Source organism: Apis cerana, linkage group LG15 (assembly GCF_029169275.1).
Source record: "Apis cerana isolate GH-2021 linkage group LG15, AcerK_1.0, whole genome shotgun sequence".
Lineage (NCBI taxonomy): Eukaryota > Metazoa > Arthropoda > Insecta > Hymenoptera > Apidae > Apis > Apis cerana.
Window position 1 is genome coordinate 8,689,775 of NC_083866.1, and position 26,429 is coordinate 8,716,203.

At 41.1% G+C, this 26,429-nt stretch overlaps 1 protein-coding gene across 9 annotated transcripts in view; it reads right to left on the reverse strand.

Annotated features, from left to right (window-relative positions):
• The window catches only part of LOC107997420 (suppressor of lurcher protein 1), a 317,598-nt gene that overhangs the window by 275,718 nt on the left and 15,451 nt on the right, over window positions 1-26,429 (reverse strand). For 2 of the 9 annotated variants that reach the window (XM_028666505.2, XM_062086071.1), the window contains exon 2: window positions 9,503-9,622. The exons of 1 other annotated variant lie outside the window; for it this stretch is intronic. In XM_028666505.2, coding sequence (XP_028522306.2) covers window positions 9,503-9,526 — 24 coding nt within the window. In that variant the 5' untranslated portion in view covers window positions 9,527-9,622. Of the gene's footprint in view, window positions 1-45; window positions 1,241-2,472; window positions 2,593-3,492; window positions 3,749-4,015; window positions 4,238-9,502; window positions 9,623-23,384; window positions 23,832-26,429 lie in introns of those variants that run through there. 6 more of the 9 variants (XM_062086065.1, XM_062086068.1, XM_062086067.1 and 3 more) reach the window with 6 other exon arrangements.

Here is a 26,429-nt window from a genome sequence, read left to right on the forward strand (position 1 = left end):
CATTTTTCATTCGCCCATTCTTCGATTCCTGTTCAACATTCCTACCTTCCGATATAATTACCCGTTGATTAAAACGCATAACGATAAAAACTGCAACGAAACGAGCGCGAAATCCACTGGTTCCGTCAATTGATCGCATAGAGAAACCGCGAATCAAATAATTTAGAAAGAATCAAGACGCGGGACGTAAGACATAGGTTAACGAACGCGATACCTCGGACACGTCGATAAAGAAGGGAAATGGAATCGATCCGCAGGGAGCGTAACAATTTCGGATTATGGTATCCGCGTGTAACGGTCGAGAATTGTGCATTTTCCATCTCTCTCTCTCTCTCCCTCCCCATCCCGGGATCGCCTTCGAAATATCGCACGGATGGATACCGGCTTTTCCAGCCCCGATGTTGGCTTTAAGTGGATTTAGCCGCGCGAGATCGGCTCCACATTCGGAACCAATCGATGGTGCAATTTTAATGAAGCCCCCCGTCATTTGCTTAATTCATATTTACGGCCGCGCTATTTGCCAGGATTAAACGCGCTCCTGTTTCCTGTACTGTTTGAAACTTCTTTTTTTCTCTCTCTCCTTTTTTCAAGATAACACGCGTCACGTTCAACCTCGTGCTCATTAGCCCGTGGAACCGTGAATAACGCCGCCGTTCAATGTCGCCGTTCAATCTGGACAACCGTGATTAAAGCCTCTTCTTCCTTGGAGAAAAAAGTTCGATAAATATCGACATCGTTTAATGAAGCGGGTAATAAACGATGTCGCGAGCAATTCGGGTGAAAAATAAGAAAAGGATCGATATCCATCCATACAAATCGCGGAATTAACTCGGAATAAGAAATATAGAATAAATTATGTCGCGTGCATGCAGCCGTACGACGCGTCGCAAGAACGTGCATCGAATTTATTTATATATTTTCTTTTCTTTTTTTTTTTTTACTTCGATCGACGGTGGTGAAAATTTTGCATACAATCTCCCTGTATTGCGCCGATTCGACCAAGAGAGGTGGACTTAAAATTCCACGCGCATGCCGCTTCGAATCAATTTGACAAATCGGCCGTTTCGTTCGTTTCCGCCAAGGATTCCACCCGGGCCCTCTCCCTTCCCCCGGCGTTTAACAACTAAAAGTCTGGCCCTGGTCGTGGAAAATTCACTGTACGCCGTCTCTCGCACGGCTGCCTTTGTGCATGCAGAGGCCGATCGTGCGTGCACGCGTGCGAGGTTCATTTGCTTTCTCGCTGGAACAGAGAGATACAGGAGAATTACTCTTCTCTGCGTGGATCGCTACGCATCCGCTACCAAGGATTGAGCGATCGGGAATAGTACGCCGCCCGAATACAAATTTATGCCGAGCAAAAACGTCGCTCGTTTTTGACGATTGGAAAAATCGTGGCACGACGATTTTAAAATAGAAGATTGGAAGATATAAAATTAACTTTTCGCTTTTAGATATATAAAAAAGAAAGGAAGAAAATGTTAACGTTATCGAATAATAGAGAGAGAGAGAGAAAAAGAGGAGATTAAATATTTCGCTCCCTTTCAAATCGGGCTTGGGTACACCTTTTGGGCAAACACTTAAGATAGTGATATTTTTATCTTCTTTGAGGATTGAATCGAATAGAAGGGAAGGAGTAGCCCGGGAATACGCAAATATTTGCCCCGACGCGAACATCGCCATTTTTTTCTTTACAGTTTCACCTAGGAGGATAGATTGTAAATTTGATTTACGCATTCAAATTGATATTACTCTGTGTAGCTGGGGTAAAGTTTATCGGGTACACAAACTTCATCGCCGTGGATACGCGTTTATACGTTTCGAAGGGGGAAAAATGCAAGGGGAACGCGCTCACCGATTTTTCAAATTTTATCTATCCTTATTAACATGATCGAGAACGCGCGCATAAATATATCAAGGAAATCTGAAGAAAAAGTGACCAGAAGCTCGCAGAAACTTTTCGAAAACTTTTTATCGGGCGCGCGTTTAACTTGAATTTGTGCCAGATAATTCTTATCGAAAAGTTGGATAAATCGTATCTTTAGAGCAAACATTTTTACCCTCCGAATTTTCGCGATCTTTGAACAAAATTTTAGCCGATAGACAACGACCGCACTAGTTTACAATAACACTTTTAAAACAATTGACGAGAGTATCTAAATGAAACACGGTTACGCTATTACCGTGTAATTTCAACGTTTGAAAAAAGAAAGCTGGGAAAAAATGGCGATAAACGTTTGTTAAATACGTTCCAGCGAAGCGAAAGATGAATCGTCCACGATATTAACAAGTTGGAAGCACTATCTCCCCCTTCCCCCCTTCCAACGACAACCACTTCAACGTTGATCAAATATCCTTTTATATACGAATTATACCACTTGCGTTCTTTTTATCCGCGTGCACGATCCCTTCGCATAATCCGTTCGTTAATTTCGTTTGTAAAAGGTACTTGGACAAACGGCGAACAAAACTCACTTTTTCTCTCTCTCTCTCTTTCTCTCTTTTTTTTCTTTCCTTTCCACAAGTGTATACAACGACGCGAAATTGCCGCGGTAATATCCGTTACGACAACGATTCCGAATAAAAGTGTGCAGTCCTCTAAATAAACTCGGCTGCCAAGGTTCAACCGGCAACACTGGATACGTAATATTCGACATTGGTCGACGTTAGTTTCGTTTTTAGCCACGCGAAATAGGCAGCAGGACGACTCGCTTACCGAGAAGCGAGTGTGTGTGTGTTGTTTTGGGACGGTTTGCGAGTCAAAGCAAGGTCAGAAGTGAATCGCAAGAAACGGCGAATATATTTAAAAAATGAAACGATCTGTTTCATATTTTGGAGAATTATCTGCGATGATTTTAAACTTCAAGACTTTACTCTTCGCAGTAGCCTTCAAATAAACTTCAATTTCCATCTTGACCGTTATCCGCCAACAGTTAAAGAAGTTCAGTTAAACGTTATGTCGTGTGGTTTGTTTTACTCGTTGAACTCGTGAAATTTAAATGATCTCAGGACGCGGATGGCTATTATTTTCACACGTTCACATGGGTTTTCCACGGGATAGTGAACAGTACTGTCCACCGATTAACGCGGATACTGTGAAATGACGCGACTCGAAGCACGTTTCGAAGCTACACGTGGGTGGAATCCGGCCTAGATTTTTCATGAACCCCTTTTCCTCCGCGAAATGAAATAAATTAACATCCGAAATCTCTGGCTCTTTGAGCGGCTGCCCCTGAGAACTCCAATAAAACTGGCGTATAACGATAAATAGAATGGCGAAAGGAGTGGCCGCGGCTTTACCCTCGCGCTTTAATAAGCGTATATTCGACGGAAAGTTTTCAATCGAGGAGAAATATTGGCGTTTTATTTTTTTACGATGGAAAATTGAGACTTCGTAAAGTTTTCGAGGAAAATACAAGTGATTTCTTCCGCGTATATAATTTATATATGATAAATAAGAAGTCACGCGTTAAAAAAAGCACGGTAATTGCTTACCTTACACCGTAAATCGTAACAGATTACATGTTGGCGCAAATCACGTTCAAGATTACTTCAAATCGAGCAAAATCAGCTCGATCTCGATAGCAGAAGAGACTCGTATCGAATTAATAAACATTGTACTAAGATACATCCGTGACTTACGAGTATAAACTACGTACTAGTTCATTAGTGGCAAAAGGAGGTCTTTCGCTAGGACCGCCTATCCCCACTCTCGACGCTTTGTTTACAAACCGCACGGTGTACAGTAGTAGTAGACTGGAAGAAATATTTTCGAAATTATCTACAATATATCTAGCTTATTCGTACAAGAATTATAATTAACCTATACATATTATGAGAAACAACAAAAATTTATTGCCTGCCTCTATCACGATCGGATTAATATACGCGATACAAAGGCTAAACAGAAAAATACAGCGTGAAAACAGCAGCGTTTCCTCCTACATTAACCAAACGAGACTTCTTTCCGAGCAGTGAACAGTTTGTGGCTTATAGGTTGGTATGCGTTGATACTTGCCCTCGACGCTGCCTCGAAATTGTATTAGCGTCGACTTGGGTCCATGCAAGAAGTAGGCCGTTCCAGTTGCACTCTCTCGCGTAGAGGGAAACGCGGCAAAGGTCAAAAGTGCATGAATTGTTGCGAAGTGCCTCGGTCCTCCACTCGGTAAAGCGGTACAATGCGATCGGTGACCCCGTTTCGCGTTGTCGGCCTGAAAACCACCGGCGACTGCTGACATTGCTGAAAAGCGACGCGATCAACTATATATTTCTTCGCCTTTATTTTTCTTCTCCCCTCTCTCTCTCTCTTCTTTTTACTCGCTCTGTTTTCTTTCCTCCTTTCTTCCTCCTTAGCGGATCGAATGCTCTTCCAATTTTTCCAAGTCCTTGTTTCGAACACGCGCGTATTTTTCTTGCGTTTCGTTCGTGGAATAAATGAATGCGGTGGTAGAATAATAAAGAAGCAATATGCGTCGTTTGAATCGGTGGTAAATTTTCTTTCTTTTTGAAAGATACGTGATACGGTTTTGAGGATCGTTAATAGGGGGAGGGGAATGGAGGGGAGAATGGAAAATAAGATTTATACGTGAATGAAATTTATCACTCTTGAACGTGTCGCTTTATGCATTAGCGATGAGGTCGGACACGATTCTTTCGAGCGTTATTTACGATGTCCCTTCTTGTCCTTCCAAGTGAGATAGATTTCAACGTTTTCTCCTTTCTTTTTTCTTGCAATTTCGCATTACCGTTCCACCGGGTGTCACATATTCTATCGCGAATATAAAAAGCTAGTCGACTCGATGGGAACAAAGAGCGACTCTTTCGTAAACGGTGATCAACAATGGCGCGCACTTTTAAAAAGAAATGGTCAAAATGTTTCAAGAACACGACACATTTTCGCGTCACGTCAAATTCTTTTTCACACACACACTCACGCATCGTTTAATTTAAACGAAGATTTTCTCCCCAAATCTTTTTCTTCTCCTCTGATCTAACTAAAAATCATTTCGAATCGTTTCTCCCTCCATCCAACTCGATCCAAGTACGAAAAATTGGTCACAAGCGGAAATTTACGTTGCAATTACATTGCCTGTTCCTATTATTATTATTATTATTATTATTTTTTTAATTGCCACCACATCAAAAATTTATAACGAAATAATGAATCACGTGTATAAAAAAAACTTCATATCGCAAATAAAGGGACAAACACGATTTATAGGGGAGATGCGCGTACCGGGCGTGTGTATATAAATATTCGCCTTAAATTTATTTTCGTCATGCATACGTCGCAAAGGTGTAATGCGGTTATAAATATAATCATATTTCACGAGAGGAACCGTTGCATAGTAAAGAGTTGTTTACCGTAATGCATAAATATTTATTCTAAATTTTGCAAGTTTACTACGATGATGATAACGATTTACTTTCGAATCTCTAGGGATTGATGGAATTAATTAATAATCGACGATACTGATTTACATATAAAGTAAATTGCCAACAACACGGCACTGTTAAACGCAAACATAACAATAATAGAATAAATTAATATAATTATCGATTAATCGATATCGTGATCGTAACATTTTTAACTTCGTTCGAAATTAAAGTGGAGAGAGAGAGAGAGAGAGCAGCTTTCAAATCGTATTTTCATGAATAACAAAGCACGTTACACTCTTCGTTCGCATTGAGAGTTAAAAAAAAAATGGATCGAGATTTTATACAGCTTAACAGTAAATAAACATTTATCTCCCGGCGTATTTAACTTTAAACAACGTACATTCATCAAAGAGCAATAATAACTACGGGTAATTAAAAATTTCCACGTAATAAAAATCGAGCCTGAATCTATACATTTTTTCGCGGAGGGGGAAAGAACATGGCGGCGATTTTCAAGCAGAGATACGTGTATCGGCCGAAGAAAATCACGAGCACACTCTAAACGAGAGTTATCGCGAATGATGGAAACTCGCGTTCAATTGGCTCGCCATCGCGACCGACTCGCTCGATATTCCGCCTCGCACATCCTCGATTCCATTCCTTTATTTATTCCTCCATCTCTTCCAGCTTGGAAACCTGCTCGAAGAGCGATGATAGATTCGTATGCCGATCTAATCGCGAACTGTTACCCAAGCAACGGGTCTCGCAAAATGGGGAAACGTTGACGAGAATCGAGAGGAGGGAGGAAGATCAGGAAGCAGGAGAAAGGAAAAGGCGTTTATATATATGAACAGGTATTGATTTGAGGAAATGGGATCAAACTAATGCAGAGTTTTTTCGAAAATATCCTTCGCGATTATTATTATTTGTCACAACGTCAATCGGAAATATGGAACGCGTGATTGAATAACGGCCTCGTTACTCCGCCCCGAAATTCCGCCCGAAACGATTTTTCACCATTCTACGCTTCAATTAGTAACGCTTTGGTATCGACATCCTGTATTTCGTAATGCTTTTTCCGATGGATTTGATATACGGGATTAGCGCAAATTGCAGATCGACAGATCGGACACATATTTTTCGAGCCAAGACGAACGGTTTATTTTCCAAGCCAAATTACGTCAAATCGGGTTGGTATTAATCTTCGTACGTATCCGTGTTCTCGTGGTAGTCTGGTAACATTCGCCGAGTTTTGAAAGGGTGTACCATTTCGGTGGTGCACGAGCGAAAACAATACTTTCTCCGAAGCAAAGCGCGCCCCCCGGAAACTTGCAGCTCGAGTTTCAAGCGCGTGTATAAGCGGCTCGCTACAGTGCCGGTCTGGAAACCAGCAGGAAGAAATATTTTCGCCGGTACATTGTTTGCGCGTCAGGTCACGAACAACGCTTTCTCACGAGTGACATCCTCGCGCGCACAGACGTTGGATAGGCTCGCCATCCTTTTTATTCCCCTCCTCCGCCGCTCTTTGTGCCCAAGTAGAGTGGAAAATGACAGGCGTGTCGTGCGATCCCCAACAACGAAACGTTATTATATCGCGTTTCTACCGCTCTTTCTACCGAGGCGAGCCGTCGCCGGATTTTTCTCCATCTCGAGTGACGTCGACTCCTTTGGACGATAGGATTCAGAAGCGTTGAGCATCGTTTTATAAAAGTGCGACTTATATCTCGTATATTTACGTGCGAATTGAGCGTCGCTGGACGATCGTTGTTTGTTTTCTTTTCGCTTCTCCTTCGATACGGTGACCTCGGTGTAGTGGAACAGAGGACAGAATCCGGTGGAAAAATTTGAGGATATCTTTTTTCGAGGTTTCGGTGTGAAGATTCGTAAAGCGCGTATATCTTAATAATATTCGAAAATGGAATAGATTAGTTTGTCGGTTCGCGTCTTATCGATGATTCGAGTCACGTCCTTCGCGTCCCGGGAGACGGTGTGTTTCCCAATCTGGGATTAAATCGATGGTGTTGTACAAATTTGTCCAACAGATCTTCCAGACCTGTTGTAAAAAAAGCTACAACGATTCGAAATAATCGAAATCCAATTTTGCAAACGACGTAATAAAGATCGTCGAAACAGCGACTCGTAACCTGTTCGTTGCAACAATCAACGTAATTCCCCTCCTCGACAACAAGATCCTGACTTTCGCGATGAATAGCGGGATGTGTAACGCGAATTCCGACCGACTGGCATTTTTAATTAATAAAGTACGCCAGGGACACGCAGGGAGCTATTTTTTTTTTTTTTTATATCGCGTCGCTGCGCAAAACAGCTTCACGCGCGGTGTATCATCGTTGTTCGGATCGGTTATCTTTCGTTACTCGCGTGTAAATTCACTCGCACGTTAATTCTCCTTGTGTAAACACAACGTACGTAACGAGAGATCCATCGATCGTTCCAACTAAGCAAAAAACTAACCTTTTGGATTAATATTTTCAGAAATATTTTCTTACGCGAAATCTTTATCGAAACTCGTTATTTCGCAAAATGGTGGAATAAATTGAAATTGAGAAATTATTAAGGGAGGTGAGTGCCGCCTCGTGAATGGGGAAATAGGTTTTTCTTTTATCGCGATGCTTGGATAGAACAATCAGGAAATTAAACTAAAACGAATCTTCTCTTTCTCCTCTTCTTCTTTCTCCTCCTCTTCCTATCCTTTTTCATTCTCCGGATATTGGTTCAAAGAATTGACATCTCGCTCGAATGTGGAAAAGCGAACGTTGTTTCGACTAAACGCGTTTATTTAAGGCTTTCTGTAAACAATGTAATTAAAACAAATTTCCACGATAAAATCGACCCTCGAACTTTAGGGGAGTCATAAATTGGGCGTCGAAAGCAGAGAATGGACACGACGTTTAAAGGCGCGTTCTTTCCATCCGGGAAATCCGGTATCAGCGATATTGTTGCAACAACAGGATACGTCGAGTACGCCGCCCTGTGTGCCGTGGATCGATCGGGAAGAGGCTTTCGCAGAAGCTTTCAACGAAACCTGCTCTCCTTCCACGCTCGACACGTGTACGCGCGTCGCCCATCGATTCGATAAATTATGCTCGCAATTAACGAAACGATGCTATCGTATTTGGAAAAAAACTTGGATTCGTTTTATGTCGTAAAATTCTCCTCCATAACCACTTTTCCATTGTTTATATTCGTGTATATTTGTTTGTTCGTCGCGAGATTTAAACGTCATCCGAAACTGGAGTGAAAATTAAGGTTCGTGATAGGGTGGCGTTAATTTCTATCTTTCGTGGAAATAAATAAAAAAACTTGGAAAATTCACGCGAGCGCGGTTAAACGCAAACGAAGGTTCAAAAGGACAACACACATTGATTGAACGTGCGGTCGTCACACGCGTACCGATGCGTGAGAGGTGCTGTTTGCTTTGGATCTCGTTCAATTTGAATTTTCAATAGATTTCGAGGCTATATAGAGGTCTGAGCTGACCTCTGAGGGAACAGAGCAGCGTGCTTTCGACGTTGTGTCAATAGGAAAAGAGCGTGATCGTGATACACACCTCTTGTCCGAATTGAAAATTTATTTGCCGAACGGTGATTTCGAAGCTGAGAAAAATCGAGGTGTTCCCGAAACGTTCCGATTTTAAATCAATTTTCTTACCCATCGCTCTAAATTTTCTAATAAAATTCGAATCAATTGTACGTAATCGAAACACAATCGAATACACAGCGATTTTGAAATGAATCATCGGGGAAATAATTCACACGAGCCAAACTTCGTCCTTTCGCGAACGGTCATCGATGGTGAAAGATGCTCGAACGAGCGTGCAAAATTACCAACGAAATTCCAGAGCGGTGGTATCCGGGCAAGAAATCGAGAAGACGAAGCGTCGAGCCGCTTGCAAACGTTGAAACGCATCGAGACGGAGGCGTCGACTCGAGCGATGGCTTTGAGAACCGAAACAAAATTATGTCGATCGCAACGGTTGTTCGAACCGTTCAGTTAAACCCATCACTCCTTTAAGAATCCTTTAAGAATCCTTGGAGAGAAACATGTTGCGGTAAAGGCATCGAATCGATGCCTCTAAGCCAATGATTCACAAACAGTTGAAACTTACTCTTTCACTCGCAGCGTTGCGCATCACTCGAATCTCCTAAGAATCCTCTAAGAACCTTTGAGCGAAAGACGTTGCGATAGAGACGTCGAATTGAGCGATGGGTTTAACCATCACAAAGAGCTGAAACATTGCAATCATTAAGTTCAAACCCGACACTTTAAGAATTTTTGAGTAAAACACGAATTGCTTCGAATTGAGCGATGGGTTTAAGCCATTTTCACCGTTGCGCAAACCATCGAATCAAACCCATCACTTGAATCTCTTTTCTTCGAAACATGTTACGCGATAAAAGCGTAGATTCGAGCGATGGGTTTAAACCAATGATTCCATCGAGTCGTACGAACCATTGAGTTAAAAGCATGAGTCCAATGAGAACAATTCCAAGTTGCAAGTTTCGAACGACTCGGTGAAAACGCGGTGAAGATGATAGACCGTGCGAAAGAACGGGAACTAACGAGTACTCTTATTTACTTTGCGCCACGGGATTTTCCACCAAGGGGAATACTATCGGCGGTATATCACCGTCTGGCTATAAACATACCCTCTCGCGAGGGAAATGCGGCGAGGAAACTTTGCCCTCGTTCCTCGATGCATCTTTCAAAAGGTCTCGACTTCTTACCGACCGAATTGAAACTATACATGCGGATGGTGTAACAGGGAAATATTTGATATATAACGGCGAGTGGATAATTCTCCGATTGAGCGATAAATCCGCTCGATATTTTACGTGTCTCGCGTACGTTCCACTGTAACGTTATAAATACTAAATAACAAATTTAGAAATATGGAACTTTTTTAAAAAAAAATTTCCCGCGTTCGAAGAGCAAACAATTAGAATTTCAAACAACTCGGTGAAATTGATTGCTCGCCGCACGGAGAAAGAAAGTTCTTAATATAATATACTTTCGTTTTAATATTTATGCACCCTTTTTTACTTGGCTTGTCGCTTGTCACGAAAGGCTTTTTAAGCCACTTTTTCTTCGTAAGTATAGAAGAAAATACATCCAACCGAATGGTCGATATATGTTTGCCCCGTGTGTAGCGATTAATGGAGTAGCTCCGAGATCATTAGAGCTCTGCCGGTAGGAAAAGCTTCTCCGGTAGAAAATCTTGGAGAGATTTTGGAGCGCGCGAAAATATTTCCTGTTAAAAAAAAAAGGAAAAAAAGAAAGAAAGAAAAGATGGATGGAAAAAAGAAACATCGAGGGAACCACAACAAATGAGAAGAGAGATACGGTGCATCGGTTAGCCAGGCATAACAGGGCGGGGGACGGTCGCAAAAAGGTTGATAGATTACGAAGAATTTACGAAGCGGAGCGATACTTTGGCCCGCGTAAAAACAGAAAATTATACCCGAAGAAAACGCAGTCCCGTTTTCGATGTTCCAGGCCAGTGGAGCAATCCCGTCAACGACGCGATCTCTCGCGGTTAAATCGCCGCGATATCGTTTCGAATAAGGAAAACGACACGGATAGATAGATAGATAGATAGATAGATAGATAGTCTTCGTCCACCATTCTTTTTTCCATGGAAGCGCGAACGTAAACGCGATAAAAGACGATCCCTGTGCGCGATCCAGGCAAAAATCACTTCTCTCCAACGAAACGATGGACAGAATAAATGTTTATACACTGTAACGCTGGGCGACGAGCATCGATGCGCACTGAGAGCTGCGCATCCACCTCGATGCTGCGTATCGAAAGCAAACAGCCAAACAAAACTAGTCTCTTTCGACGCGTCGAGAAAAAGACGGAGAGAAAGAGAGAGAGAAAGAGAAAAAGTCTCGGTTTGAAGAGCCTATGAAATCGTCTCGCGAGAATATTTCCCCGATATTTTTCTCGTCCCGCACTTTATTTCCTCAGAATCGGAAATATGATTTCACGATTTTAAGATTCATCGATTCTCGAGCCTCTTCAATTAAAATTCTCGTCGAAAATTTGATTTTTGTCTCGTTGATACATGTAAGTTTCGGGAGATACATTCGCGTGATCGCAAATCCAACAGGAGCAGAAAAGGGCTCGTTTCGTCGATTCGTTTAATCGCAATTTCAACGGGATCCGTATAAAGCATAACAAAGCGCAAATATTTAACGATGTTCGTTCGATGTAGTATATATATATACATATATATATATATATATATACACACGTATAGTCGGTCAGATATTTTTATTTGCGATCGATTCGCACTTGGTGGGGCCGGTCAATATTCAACATTGGAAATCACACGGGAGCACGGTGTATCGGATTTATACACCCAAGTTATTCCCATCGTTTCTTATTCTTCTCAGCCAAACGCGTATACGTGCACGGTTGTTGATCGAACCACCCACCCGATAATTCAAACAATTACTTCCAAGAGGGGAATACATCTCCATTCTCGAATTCATTATTCTCCATTGCTTTGAATCCCGTGTTAAACGTTCGATTCGAAGATCCTTCGAGACGAGAGAGGCGACGTTGAGGAAAAAGATGGATTCGCATCGGGCGGAAGGAAAAAAGAAGAACTGACCGACCGAGGAAAGAATCTCTGATAGCGAAAAGGGGAGTCATTTTTTTTTTTTTTTCATATTTCATACGCGTTTCATCGGTCGGTCGGATTGATCAAAGGGGAATATCTGCCGAGGGAGGATCGGCGTGAAACTCGGCCGCGGAAATCGATATTATACATCTGTCGGTAAAAGTTGGAAAAGTATCGAAGGCGAAGAAAGAGACGGGAAATGGTCGAATGCGGCGACCGCAGTCGTGCACGCAAGGAAATGTCGGATTGATCCCGAAAACGTTCGAGTCCCCTCGCTTTTGCAGTCGATATATATACTGGATCCCTTCGCCAATGATTTTCTCTCTCGAAAAACAGGATGGACACGAGAAGATAAGGAAAGAAAAAAATTGGATATATATAAATGAAATGTTGGAAATTGAACAAGTTGGAGAAGGACAAGTAAGTTTACAAAATTGATCTTTTTAAAATTCTCGGCAATTCGGAATCAAAAATCGACGCTTGAAAATTCGCCATTTTCCTCTCTACTATTAATTCTTACACTTGTCGAAGTTCTGACGAGTGAAGACGAATTTTAATTTCGAGACTAACTCTAAATTCCCCACACTCCAAATATTCGTCACTGTTCTCGCGTTTAAAACCGAGAAAACTAAAATTAAACACCGCGGCTCGGGTGATTTAAAAATTCTAAAAATCCGCGGTTTAATTTGGACAGTTCTCCACGAATCACGCGCACGCAATTATTCTTTCGAATAATCAATGGCCGCCCTTTTCCACGCTCAACCACGGATTGATAGGTGGAAAGCTCCGATTCCCGCGTCCAATCGGACGAGAGGGTAAAAATCCTTCGACTGTTCGATGCGAGCCGTAGGCGACCAGCGCTGGATCAGACTCGCCTGAGCGAGAACCGTGTCGAGCTTCTGTCTCATTATCTCGAGTGAAGCGGGGTGGAGGGGGGAGCGTTGAATCTCTAATTGAATCGACGAAGTTGTTTGTACGTCGATCCCGTTTCAACGGAGGTTAAATGGATCGGAAACATTTTCTGCAAAACCGGAATTTCCGTGTGTGGAATGATCGATAAACAGATGTATTCCTCTTTCTTCTTCTTTTTTTTTCGACTCGCGTGTTTAAAGGAGAGAGAGAAAGGGAGAGATTGGATCGGATCGATGAAGTTTGAAAAACATTCGACTTCCTCGCAATTACAACTCACGAATATTTTATCCCATCGGTGTGTTAATTTATGTTAAGACGTGTCGCTTATCAAAGGGATTGGATCCGTGCTAACTCGCCCTCTGACGCTTAATCTTTTGATGAATTTTTAAATTCTACTAAAATCGAGGCTCATCAGTTATTTCCGACCCTCGGTTAGACTTATCAGGGCCGATTAAACGCGTATGATGTAATTATACATTGTGTTAAGTTGCGTGGCACACCTGTAAGTTTTTAGAAAACTTACTCTACTTAATTCCCCCTCTCGTATTTCTCTTTTTTGTATCAGTTTAACTGTTTTTCGAGAGTTTTTTTTATTATGTTATTTTATTATTCCCGTATCGAAATATTAGGTTTCAAAAATTCAGACGCGGAAAGGAGAATCTTGAAAATGAGATCGAATCCATATTAAACGAAGACAAATCGAGAGACAAAAGGGAAGCTAATCCACGAGCAAACAACATCCACAATGGCATTTGGGTGCAATGGATGAAGTGAAAAAATTGGGTATTTAGAGGATCGAAACGATACCATTTTTGGACAGAATTATATAACCTGTGACCTGAGAAAGGGACGACAATGAAACACGGTGGTCTGTAAAAGAAATAATTCATTATATTTCAATTATCGTTTAAGTTGTTTCTTAAAAAATAAAATACTCGAAGCTGTAGTCCCAACATTCGAAGGATTTCTTCACAAAGTTTAATAAAAATAGAAAATGCCAATTGGAATCTCGTTTATCTGTTTTAATCGAATAAAGATTATATGATACAATCAAAATCGTATTGCAACAACTTTTAAATAACTTATCGCGTTTACGAGCGAATAATCCCAACGGCATTCAGGATAACGATAATAAGGAATTAGAGCGAGATTTCGACTCGTTCTCCTTCCTCTGCGGCGCAACTCGGTGAGGAAATTATCTGTATAGAATGGGACATGGAGCGTCGAATACGGCTGAACCATAACTCACCGCAACGATGCCTTGGATTCGCAGGAATCACCGCCGTTTTCATATGGACAGGTTGCCATTAATTCTGCTTACTCCGGTAATTATTTCGCATTAATCGTACAACGAGGTTGGCTGTGATCAATCATGCGTCAAGACTCGTCCCGTCCCTCTGCCTTCGATTATGGGATAATCCGCGAGCGTAGTTATTCATACGACGCACGTGGCCCACGCGCTTCGTTCCGCCTCTGTGCGTACGTGCTTCTAGCCCGGCGACCAACCACAATAACAACAAACCCTGCCCCTCCGATAATTAAGCCGCATCTGGCACCGCCCCTCCTCCGTCTTCTCTTTCTGGTCCCGAGTTATCAATCGAGCACGGACGGAATTCGAACGGAAAACGCGACTCGACGTGGCGGACATTCGAATAGCGGCGTGCATCCATCCGTCCATCCATTCTCCCTCTCACCTCGCTCGCTCTCTCTCGCTCTCGCGTGCTTAATAAACGTTTGAAGGACAAACTGCGCGTTAATTCGAACACGCCGAGTATAGCTCGTAAACAAAGGAACGGGTGGTTATTTTTCTAACAGAAACGTTCGAAATGGTTTTCGACGGCGTGGGATGGAAATTGAAATATGAAATTTGCGAAAATGACACGGGTTACTGTATGCTGCGTTAGTGGCTGCGGATAGTGAATTATTAATTATGGGAAGAAAGGGCTCGGCTCGAGGGTAATTTTCCTGTACGGCTCACCCTTGAGAATAAAGGCCTCCCTCTTATTGGATTCTTCCCCCGCCTATCGTCCGTTCCTCTAAGCAATGCATGAGAATCCTCCCCACTTTTGCTGGAATATTTTCCCGCTTCGATATTTTAAAACCCCATCACGTAGCCGGATTCCACGATTCGTTTTCCCTACTCCTCGAGAATTCTCCTTCGCGGAAGATGAGAAATAAAGAATCCATTTTTCTTTCTTTCTTTCTTTCTTTCCTCGCGATGTGCGCGCACGATTCGCTCGATTATTTATTATCGATAATTATTACAAGTTTGATCCGAAATGTGGAATCGTTTAAAGTTCCTAGCTCGAGTTTCGACAACGGTGGTCCTGTTTTGCTAGAAACAGAAACGTGTAAAATATAAATTATCGATAATCGTAACATTTGTTGTAGATTTGTTATTCAATTCTGTATTTATTTGTTGGAACGATTTTGGAGATGGAATTCGCGAAAGAAATGCAGTAATTCAAAAAGATGGAGATGATTTTTTAAAATATATAGAAAAAAAAGAAAATTACATATCGCAGCCATTCCATCGGATTCATCGATGGTACAAGTTTAACGAAGAAGGAGAGGGTTCGAAATTTCCACCCGCCAAGATTTTTGCCGAGGGGATAAGGAAAAATGCATTTCCCTTAGAAAAAGGATCGATCGAAGAGATAGCGAGGGGGAACGTTAAATCGTTGTGAACTTTCAATATCGCACGAATTGTGTTGCCTCTCTTCTATTACTCGAAGGATCACGTAGGATATGTATAATCGTTCGTACTATCGAGCAATCCGAATTCCACCCGTGATCCGTGTTCCATTTCCGTTCTAATCAATCATCCAGAAGATTGTCTCCTCGCTTTTTCCTTCCTCCTCGTGAGAATGCGAACTAAGAGAGGCGGTCAGGATTTTCGCGCTCACGTTGTTCGAATCTCGTTACGTCATCGACGATACTCGAGAATAAAACCCACGTGGCTCTCCCTTCTCGACAAAGAGAATTCTTCTTTCGCCCCCCTAATATCCTGTAACGAGCGCTTCCTTATAATTGCGAGTTCGACTCGGACGAGCGAGGAAGACGGAGATCTGGACTCGCGATCAATTTTCCATCCGTTCCGCTGTATTTCGCCGAGATGTAAATAAAAGGGAAAGGAAAAAGAAAGAAAGGAGGGAAGGAAAAACAAAAGAGACTCGGCTCGCAATGGACTGAAAGGGGCCACGCAGTCGACGGAAGGAGAAGACGAGACGCGAAGCACTTCCGTAACAATGCTGATCTCCTCTACGAAATAAAACACTCGACACCGAAGCGCAGGAAGAAGGCAACGAAGAGAGAGAGAGAGAGAGAGGAAAACGAAAGGCGCGACGCGTTGTTTGGCGGCAAGTTAATGAGCCTTCGTTCCGCGGAGAGCAAATATGCCTCCCTATCCCCTCCACCGCCAAATATCGATTTTCCTTTCCCCTTCCTTCGCTCGTTCGCTTCGCGCAAAGACGATCGACGTCTACGTTTCTTCCCAAAACATTACGAAAAATCGAACAACGATTGCATTCGTCCACGAACGATCTAAAATTAAGAGAATGGAGAAAAGAGCTCTTGAATTCGTTTACCTCCAAGAGATTGGATTTTGCAACTTCGATCTCGGATACGTATATTTTTGTATACTTTTTCCATTCGCTAGCCAGAAACTGCTCCAAATCAGACCCTCGAGACTTTCCAGGCTTTATATAGACAGATATGTGCGCGCACAGAGAGGGCAAAGTTTCGACCGATCGCGCACAAGTTGGACGGGCGCGACGTTTCTCTCGTTACATCCATTCCAAAGTAATTCCCAAGTGCTCGCTACCAGGATATCTCTCGATCGCGTACATTTCGCTCCGATCGATGCCGCGATTCCAATCCACCCGATTAGCGGAATCAATCCGTCGTGGGACCAAACATCCTCCTTGCTTCTTCGTTTGCGTCTCGGGGAGTCGATTCACAATTTCTTCCAGCCAAATTTCCTTCCGAGATCCTTCATTTTTTCCAATTATCGCCGTTATCGAGCTTGTGCACAAATTCGAATTTCGTTATCTCCAGAGGCTAAGGGACACCTATCCTCTTGCTTCGCACATTTATTCAAGTTTCCAGTTCCGCAGAGTTCTTCTTCTCGAATCGATACGACGATCGATCGAACACTTTTCATAATCGATAATTGGTTCATTAATTTCTTCTTTAGAATTTGGATTAATAGTATAATTTGTTCTAAGATATACGTTCTTTTCTCCCGACGTGACGCGTTCATGATATCGCTCTTTTTTCTTCAAGAACCGCGAAACTGCGTTTAATTAAATTACGTACGAGGATTAATTTATAATCCTGGAATGGATTTTATCTTGGCGAGGAATAATTCCAATTTTTTGTTTACACGTTTCTTATATTCATCAAAGAACAACGTTTCCTAGATCCGTTGAAAGGACTTTGAAGAATTTGGATCGCCATCCAAGCATCGCTTTAGCACTCGGTTTCCCGAGGTGCAATTAAATTTGATCAATTTTTTCGAGTCGATCGCTCGAAATCGATACACTTTCTCTTCACGAGAAATGAGAGAAAAAGTGAGGAGAGAACAGAGGTCGCCCTTCGATTCGATATTGTTTTCATTAATCGGCATGAACGGTCGGGAAAACATTGGCCTACATTTCCGTTGAATATTGCAGAGGAGGAGGAGGAGTGGATCAGCTGACGAGGGCCGACGATAGGTTTGAAATTTTCAGTATAGCGTTAACGACTGCTCCTTGTTGGGTTCGCTCGCTCCCTCCGCTCGCCCTGAAAATTTTAAGAGCCCGATAACGAGGTGACTTGACCTCGCCCCGCAATTTTCTTTCCAGCCAAACAACAACAATAAGCGAATTCTATCCGACACATTCGATGACTTTGCACGGATCACGCGTGATTCTTCCCCCCCTCTCTTTTTTTTCTCGAAAAATAACACTTAAACAATTCCATTCTCCGCCAAGTTCGTGACTTTTTTTCGAATTGTTTCCAAAGTTTCCTCGTTAAACCGGATATAATTCACGATAATTCACTTCCATCTGCAATATCGTTGTACGCACATCGGTTAAAACTTTCGAGTCGCTCACCGTTTTCTTCGGGACGAGGTGAGACGAATTTACGGTGTAAATTTCCCCTTCGAGTCGAAGCGTTTCGCGTATTCGCGCGGAATGATATTACGAAACGATGCGAGTTTTTATCGATGCCGATAATGATACATCGGTATCGACGTCATTAATTACGGCTACGTGATCATACGTGTTTTAATATCCGTACTCGCGTTATTCACGCACGCCCGCCAATAATTCAAATTACATCGCCAAATGTACTTTTCTCGTGATAAATGCGATAAAACTTGATTTATTTCCCCTCTCGTTGAATCTGAAATGTATGTGAGTGTGTGTATATATATATTACATACGTATATTACACACGAAACGAGAATTCTGAAAATTCGGTGTAAAAATTTTAAACAGCGTAACAAAATTTCTTCTAACGATGAAATATGATCTCGAACGAACAAAATCCGTGATTCAAAGTTTTCTCTGGTGAAACGAAAAATTTTTCTCCCCATTCCTCGGATATAACTCTCGAAATTTTTGATTCCAGCTTCTGTTACGAGAGGGAAAAATTGATTTCCGGAACCGCACGTCCCAAAAACATTTTCGCAAAATTATTTCCCTCCGATCCGTATATCCGTGAAAGTGAATCGAAGATAACTTGCCGATAAAACGAAGGAAAAGATTCGTATATCGATCGTGAATTCTTCCATGTATGATCGACTCATCGTACCGAGAAAAATTCCTCAATTAAATCGTCCAAGGTGCGTCTTAAAGGTGGACGAAGAAAACTGTAGTTTTCGTTCGTGCACCGTTGTGGAAGCCCGATTCCTTTCCCTTCCTTTCCTTCGTCCGCGTTCGATCTCTCGACTTTGGAGGCGGAGATAAAAGTTGGAAAGGGTGAATATTTAATTTGACGGTGAGAAAATTCTGAGCGTTGGAAAAACGTGAAAGAAGATTGTTTGGGCTGAGATTAGGGTGTGAAAGCGGGAGGGTGCATGGCCACTCGGGGTGACCTGGCAACATCTTCAAAGTTTGCCTCCCGTGAAAAGTATTTTCAACCGGTTCTAGCGGTGTAGACGTTTTACCCTAGTTTTACAGGCATACACAGATAGATGCCTTACCCCCGATTGCTTGACGTTCAAACCAATTTTAAAAATGTCCACGCTATGAATAGGAGCCTCGTCTCGATCGCTTTAAATACGTCTCCCTTTCCTCCGATCCTTCGAACGGGTCGCGCACAGACTTTCTTTTCGACCTTAGAAAAATTTACCTCCACGAAAAAGTATCCGATGGAATACAATTTTTTCGAAAAGGAAATTAAAAATTTCCATTACAGTGATTCGATTCGAGTTTAGAGATCCGTTAATCCACTTTAAAATTTTTAAAATTAATATCGAACAAATGATCTTATTTTTGGATCGCATAACAGGCCAACATTTGATGAAAATAATTTTTCTCAAGAATCGTTCAAAATCAATATGGTAGCGAAAATATTTGATATCACTCGTTCAACCCAAAAACTCTTGGTCTCCTTTTATTTCTTCTCGATGAAACGAAAGAAAAGAAGCTCGCCCCACAAAATCGTCTCGAAAAATTATTTCGAAAGATGAACGAGACAAGGTGGCTCGATTCCAAAGGATTTGGATACTCTTCGATCAAATTTTACCCAGCTGCTTTCTTTCGACTTTCAACCTCGACGAAAACATCCGATGAGGTATAATTTTTTCGAAAAGATTATTATAAATTTTCCTTCGATTCGAGTTTCAATTATATTAATTTTTGAATTCATTTCGATCGACGCGGATCGAAGCGAGCCCGATTTATAATTTCGATCGATCCAATTCGAGGAGGCCGAGTGGAAGACGGACGAGGCTCGGCATAAATCAGCCAGTGAAAAGATCTGCTGCCGTTTGCCGAAAATAATATCCTACGTGTCACTTCTTTATCCAGGACTCCAACAACCAATCCCTTTATTTGTAACGGGATCGATCCTCCTTCCTCGAAACATTATCGCATTATCCACTGGACAAATCCTTTGCGAGCATCTATGCGCAAAGCCATCCCCCTTCCTCCAGTTTCCTTCCCTTCTATTCTTTTTATTTCTTCTCCTTCGTTTGCCATTAAAATAAAATACTTGGAAATACTCGGAGGTATCTCGTGACGATGCGAATTTCGACGAAGAGGGATAATTATTCCTCGTAAAATTGCGTAGGGTTATTAACAGAATTGTTTACATTACATTGCGGAAGGGAAGATCGTGTTTCACGAAAGCGGAGAAAAATTCGGAAGCGGCAAAAATTTTTTCTCATAAATAAAACGTCGAATATATATATATACATAACGTTATCAGATTCGCATGACGCGAACACGATGCACGCGTATTCCCAGCGCGGCGCGGTGCTCGCGTTTTTTTCAATATTCCCACACGAATATATCTCGCCGTTTCAGGGGGAGAAAAAACAGTGATTGAGATTTAAACACTCTGCAATCGACTACTGAATCTTTGACTGCCGCAAATTTGTAGTCGTGTTTTATATATATATATTTTTTCGCGCGAAAAGTATCAAAAGGAAAGAAAAAGAAAGAAAATATCGGAGAACGTTTAGATGGTGAATAGTAACCGATGTTTCGGCGCCGATAATGCATAAACAAACGTCGTAATAACCTAGCTGATCCATCCAGCCGCGAAGCACATTGTATTCCACCTATTATTCACTAGATCTAAATGCATTTGCAAATACAACGTGCCCCGGCATGCTCCCGTTTCGTTTATCAATCGACGCGCACGCGATAATTCGATTATTATTGCTCCGCCTAATGATAAAAGTACATACCGATCGTGTCGTTTTCATTAACGTCTGGATCGCCGGGGATGGGAAACGGACGAGAATTGATGGGTCGGCCTCGATCGATCACCGCGCTTTCCGAAGATTAATTACGGGAACCGACTCCGTCGATAAGTCATTTTCTCTTCGCCCCTCGTTTTTCTTTATCCGAATTAGTCATCGCGGAGATGTCGTTTTCTTGCCGGGGCTCTCTTCTCGAAAAAAAAAAAAAAGAAACAAGGAAATCGAGGTTTTCCAGACGTCAACATTTATTTCGAATTGGTCGAAAGATTCGTTCGGAAGCGAATTCTTAAACGCATGCGGGGATGCAGAGTAAATTTTTCAGTTTCGAGAAAGTATTCGATTTTACGAAAAGCTCGTTTGAAACGATAAAATTTCCCTCCCAATGTTTAATTTGATTATCGGTTCGGAGAGTTTGGCGATCGAATTAGTTTCGAGCCCACGGCATTTTATACGTGTTGCAGGGAGGATAAACTAAGGAACGAGTTTACCAAGTATTTGCAACTTCTTCGAACGAGCGAAATCGAAATAAGGGGCCTGAAACTTTAATTGTTGCTCGCGAAGCGGCGAGAGAAAGAGAGAGAAGTGTGTGTATGTATGAGTGTGAGTGTGAGAGAGAGAGAGGAGAGAGAAGAAACAGGCTCTCGACTACTTACAGACGCTCCAACTTCTCTCCAACTAGTAAATTACTTTTAGTTTCGCCCTCAGGCCGATGCATCAATTGATTAGAAGTCACTAGCTTCGTAACCTTTTCTGCAAGATACACTGATCATCGTGGAATCGAAGACGGTCGAGTTTAACAATGCTAAACGTTTCAGCCGGACCGTTTAAACTTTGTATCTTTTTTCCTCGAGTTTACTCCGTGGTGAAAATCAAACTCAAAGAAGAAACGTCGTTCTGAAAAAATGTTTCAACGATATTTATATAAAATTAAGCGGGGAATTATAATACGAACTGCGAACCGTAATTTCAACTAATGCTCGTTAATTCGATATTTGTTTCGTATCCTAAAGCATTGCAGGTTTCGGTTTGGCAGCTACCACGCGGTACTTTGAACAACAAAGTAATTAACGCTTGCGAACTAAGTCCATTTGAATTTGGTCAATGTAATTATCGATTCGTACCCACTATAAATCGAACCGTAAGTTATTCACCTTGATTATTGAAACGTATCGAAATATAATATCAATAGAAATGATACGTCGATTAAAATTTCTACCAGCAAATAAAACTATCCTCTACGTTAAATAATATATACATATATATATTTATTTGGCATACATTACGTACCTGCATTACGTACTCTCCATAATTGATTTCTTACGATCCCTCTATCTTCTTCGTTACTTAACTTAATACCAAATTAGTCAACAATTCGCAAAGTATAAATGTGCTCGGAGAAGATACGATAAATTCCTCCCTCGGGAATTAACTCGGAGGATCGTCTTAATGGAATCGATAAGGGATCGAATAAAAGAACCGTTAACCTGGGACGAATTCACCGCCTTGGAAAGGATTTTTCCCTCCCCGTAATCTCTAACGAGCTTTCTGATCGAACACGCCCCTCTTTATTTTAATTTATTAAATACGATTACTATAATATTCGTCGTTAATCCCTCGCCGGAGGCGATCCATCGAATAACGAATAAGCGAAATTCCCGCAACGCGTTGTGTTTTAATCGCGCACTATTTGAGAACAGGCGTCACTATTTAACGCCACTATCTCTCCTCTTCCCCTCCGTATTATAAAATACGGGGTCACGAATTTTGCTCGACCAAGACAATTTTTCCGCAAAAAAAAAACGAGAACACGCACGATCCTCGTCTTTTTTTTTTTTCATACGTGATTCGATTTCCGAATGAGTTTCGACCAATTTCTCGAATTTTCCACATTCCCAATCTGCGTATCGCGCGTTTAATTTAGTTTTTTTTTTTTTCGATGGTTTCTGGTTAAATATCGAGGGATTAGATAGCCGACAACGGATATCACGAATTATCACGAACGAACGAAATTATAGCCGATTCGACGTTAGCTCGATTAGAAGAGATAAATTTTCCAAGCGAATTATCGCCTTCAAATGTTACAAATAATGTATAAATACAATTATATCTATTCACCGTCCGATCGTGGGATAGATAACGCGCGAGCGTTACAATTGTGAGAATTCACACATAAACGGGCGGATATTACCGGAGGGGGGCATTGTTATTTGAAAATTCATACGGTCAGGAGCCGATTAACGATTTTACTACCTTGCACCGTCCCGATAAATTGCATCGCCTGCACAAATGTTTACGACCGGATCCACTTATATAACAGTAATTCCGTACATGCGTTCGATACGCGCGATCCATGCGTCCCACGTTGCGTCCGCGTCGCGCTGGTCACGTATTATTACGAGCAGCGACACAGCGAATGCCAAAAGAACGGAAGGTAGGAATAGGGACACCGTACGAACAGAGTATCGATATCGAAAAAAAAAGAAAAAAGAAGGAGAAACGATAATTCATGTTACAATAGAATTATATACGTACCAAGGAACAATACCGATAATCTTCTTTTCTCTATTCGCTACTTTCGCGTCTTTTTATCCATTGAAAAACTTTTCTCTCGCTGAATAGATATCTGTGGCGTCCCGGTAAAATGAAGTTCCGAGCCAAGAAACGCATTCCTCCGATGGTTGGCCGCCTATGCGTTACCAGTGCGCGTGCGCGACTCGGTCGCATTGTAGCCTGCGCATTCTGGAAAATTCTTCCACGCGAAACGTATTTGCACACGCGAAACGACCTACATACATACGACGCACCGGTTTACGTCGAAGAAGACGGGTCACAATTTGTGCTCGAGGCGACGCGTGCCGCTCGACCGGTGCAAACCGTTCGAGGAGTCTCGATTGTTCTCAGCCTATTCCGTTATCCTTTGTCTTCGTTCTCTCGCTTAATTGCCGTTTTTCAGAGAAAATATTTTCGTAAATCCAGCGAAATTGAGGAGCGAACGCGTTCTCTCGCTCTATTCATTTAAATAAATAAATAAATAAAGAGACGAAAGGAACGGGTTCTGAGAGAATTTGCGACACCTTTGATGCAGGCAATTATATATCACCCGGATAAATCGGTGAATATACAACTTACCGGTAAAGGAGAAAAATTTATCATAAGGGATTCCAGCCGAAATGGAATACACGCGATATAACTGTAGCTGTAGAAGCAGCAGTTTCATAAGAATAGTTTTCGCGATGTACAACGGCAATAAGTGACGACGAACGTGTGTGGAATCCTGGAAAAAGGAAAATGTGATCCACCTATGTGATATATAAGTGCTATTTGTAAAACAGTGATAGTAGTTACTTTCGGAGGAACATAATCGACTACAAGAATTTTGTACGGAAGAATTTTCATTTCTTCTTTTTATTTTTTTTTTTTTCTTTTCAACTTTCGATTAATTGAAATCTTTAATTAACTTTTAATCGAAAATCTCTTTTCGAATAATTAATATTCTTCGTAATCTTAAGGTATCGACAATGTAAAAAGTACTTGGCTATAAAAATCTTCTCTTTTAATTTTCTCTTAATAATAATACGATTTAATTACATTCCGTTCCTTTCTTGGCATTCATCACGTCAGAGATTCGAGTATCTCCGCGTTGTCGCGCTTTTCATTTTAGCTTCTTTCGGAGATGACTTTGGAATTAAACCAACCAATCTCGTCATCTGCGTTTCAAAAATTCATTATAACAATTAGAAATTAGAAATCTATAAATCGACCATTATACTATATCTCTTGTATTACATCACTGTTATTACCCGTTTTTTCTTTAAATTTATTTACCGGAATTAAACTCGATCTTCGAATCCAATCAATTACTTTTTTTCTCTTTTTTCAAAATTCTACATATCATCCAAATGATCGGTTACTCTTCATTAATTTGATGCGCAGCGTATCGAAAACACGTGCAAACGTAACTACGATATGTCAATACCAATCTACAGCCAAATAATTCCCGGATGACAATTTCGGAAGGAGAGTAATATTTACACGTTTATTTAATAAAACTCGACAAACGTACAATTTCAATTTCTACGTGGGAATGAAACCCAGTGACCTTAGCAAATCTCTGTAAATCTCTGTCAATCTGAGTCAATCTTTGCCCATTGATTAAGTCGATCCTATCAACTTGCTTCGAATCTGCCCAACCCGAGCAGTGCCATATAGTTCGATGTATATAATCGACTGTTCTTCGTTGTCTATAATATAACCTCGTCTATCTAGAAAGAAAAAAAACTGATTTATCTTCAATATTTTTATCACTCTGTGCATTTTTAACTAGGACATGCATATATCTGCGAACAGAGCAACCAGAACCGAAATCCGACGTTCGAAATAGACGCGAAAAAAAAAAGATGCTGCGTAAACGATCATTAACCAATTTTTTTATTTGAACGTGTCTTTCATTAGGAAGAATTATTATCGGCCAACATGGATCCATGACACAACAGATTTCGGTTTAACTCAGACTTACGGCGCGATATAATTGGCCGTTCGTTTGCTTAGTTGTGCACAGTCGAGCGTGCTTACGGTTATTCACGGTTAAATTAAACGCGCCTCTACCCTTCCATCCCGCTTACGTCGCTTATCGTCCTCTCGTACCTGTTCTAAATCGCAGCCAGCGACAGAGAGCTTCCTTTCCTATCCATGATTTCACCAAAAATCCTTTTCATTGAGAAACGTATTTCATCCGGTGTTGAGTTTATACAAAAATGTGCGATATTTATGCGTGAAACAGGAGAGGAAGGTGTCGATGGACGCTGTTTCGATTTTGTTCCCCTTTTTGAATTTGCCGCACGGTGGGTCGAATAATAGGAGCCAAACGGAGGTTTAATCTTTTATTTGAGAAAAGGAATATTAAAAAAAAGATTAACAATGGATTTGATTAGTGTGGAATAAAAAAGAAAATATATAACATACAGATATTTGTGATTTGAATGTTTTTTAGCGGGCAATTAACTTAAAAAGCGTTTCGAATTTGGTAAATTGTACGATGAACTGGAGTTTGAGGCCAGATGTGAACCTGAATAGTGATAATTTAATAAAATAACGATAAAAATTGAAAATTATTAAATGAAAAAATTAATGAATGAAGCTCAAAGATTGAAAAGAATAAAAAAATTGCCAACTAAAGTTAGCAATATTATTATCCATAAATATCAAGTTAAAGAATCAGCCAAGTAGCGGACGTAAACATTAAAATTAATTTTAATATAATTTTGCAAAGTTTTGCGAGTCAAATATGGCAGTGAAAAAGAAGTAGAAAGTTTCTACTTTTCCTACATTCTTCAACTCATTGCGTGGAACGATGTAGGACGTATAAAAAATCATCGACGAATCACCACGTTGTGTGAGTTTCTAATAAAACGAATTACTCAATTTTAATTTACAAAAAGAAGAAAAAAAGCTTGGTCAATAATTCATAACGATTTAAATTAAAATACGATATTTTAAATGCTCGTTAAAATATTTACAGAATACTTCTCATATAAAATTTTAATCTATAATCGTTGAAACAATTATTTTTTATACATT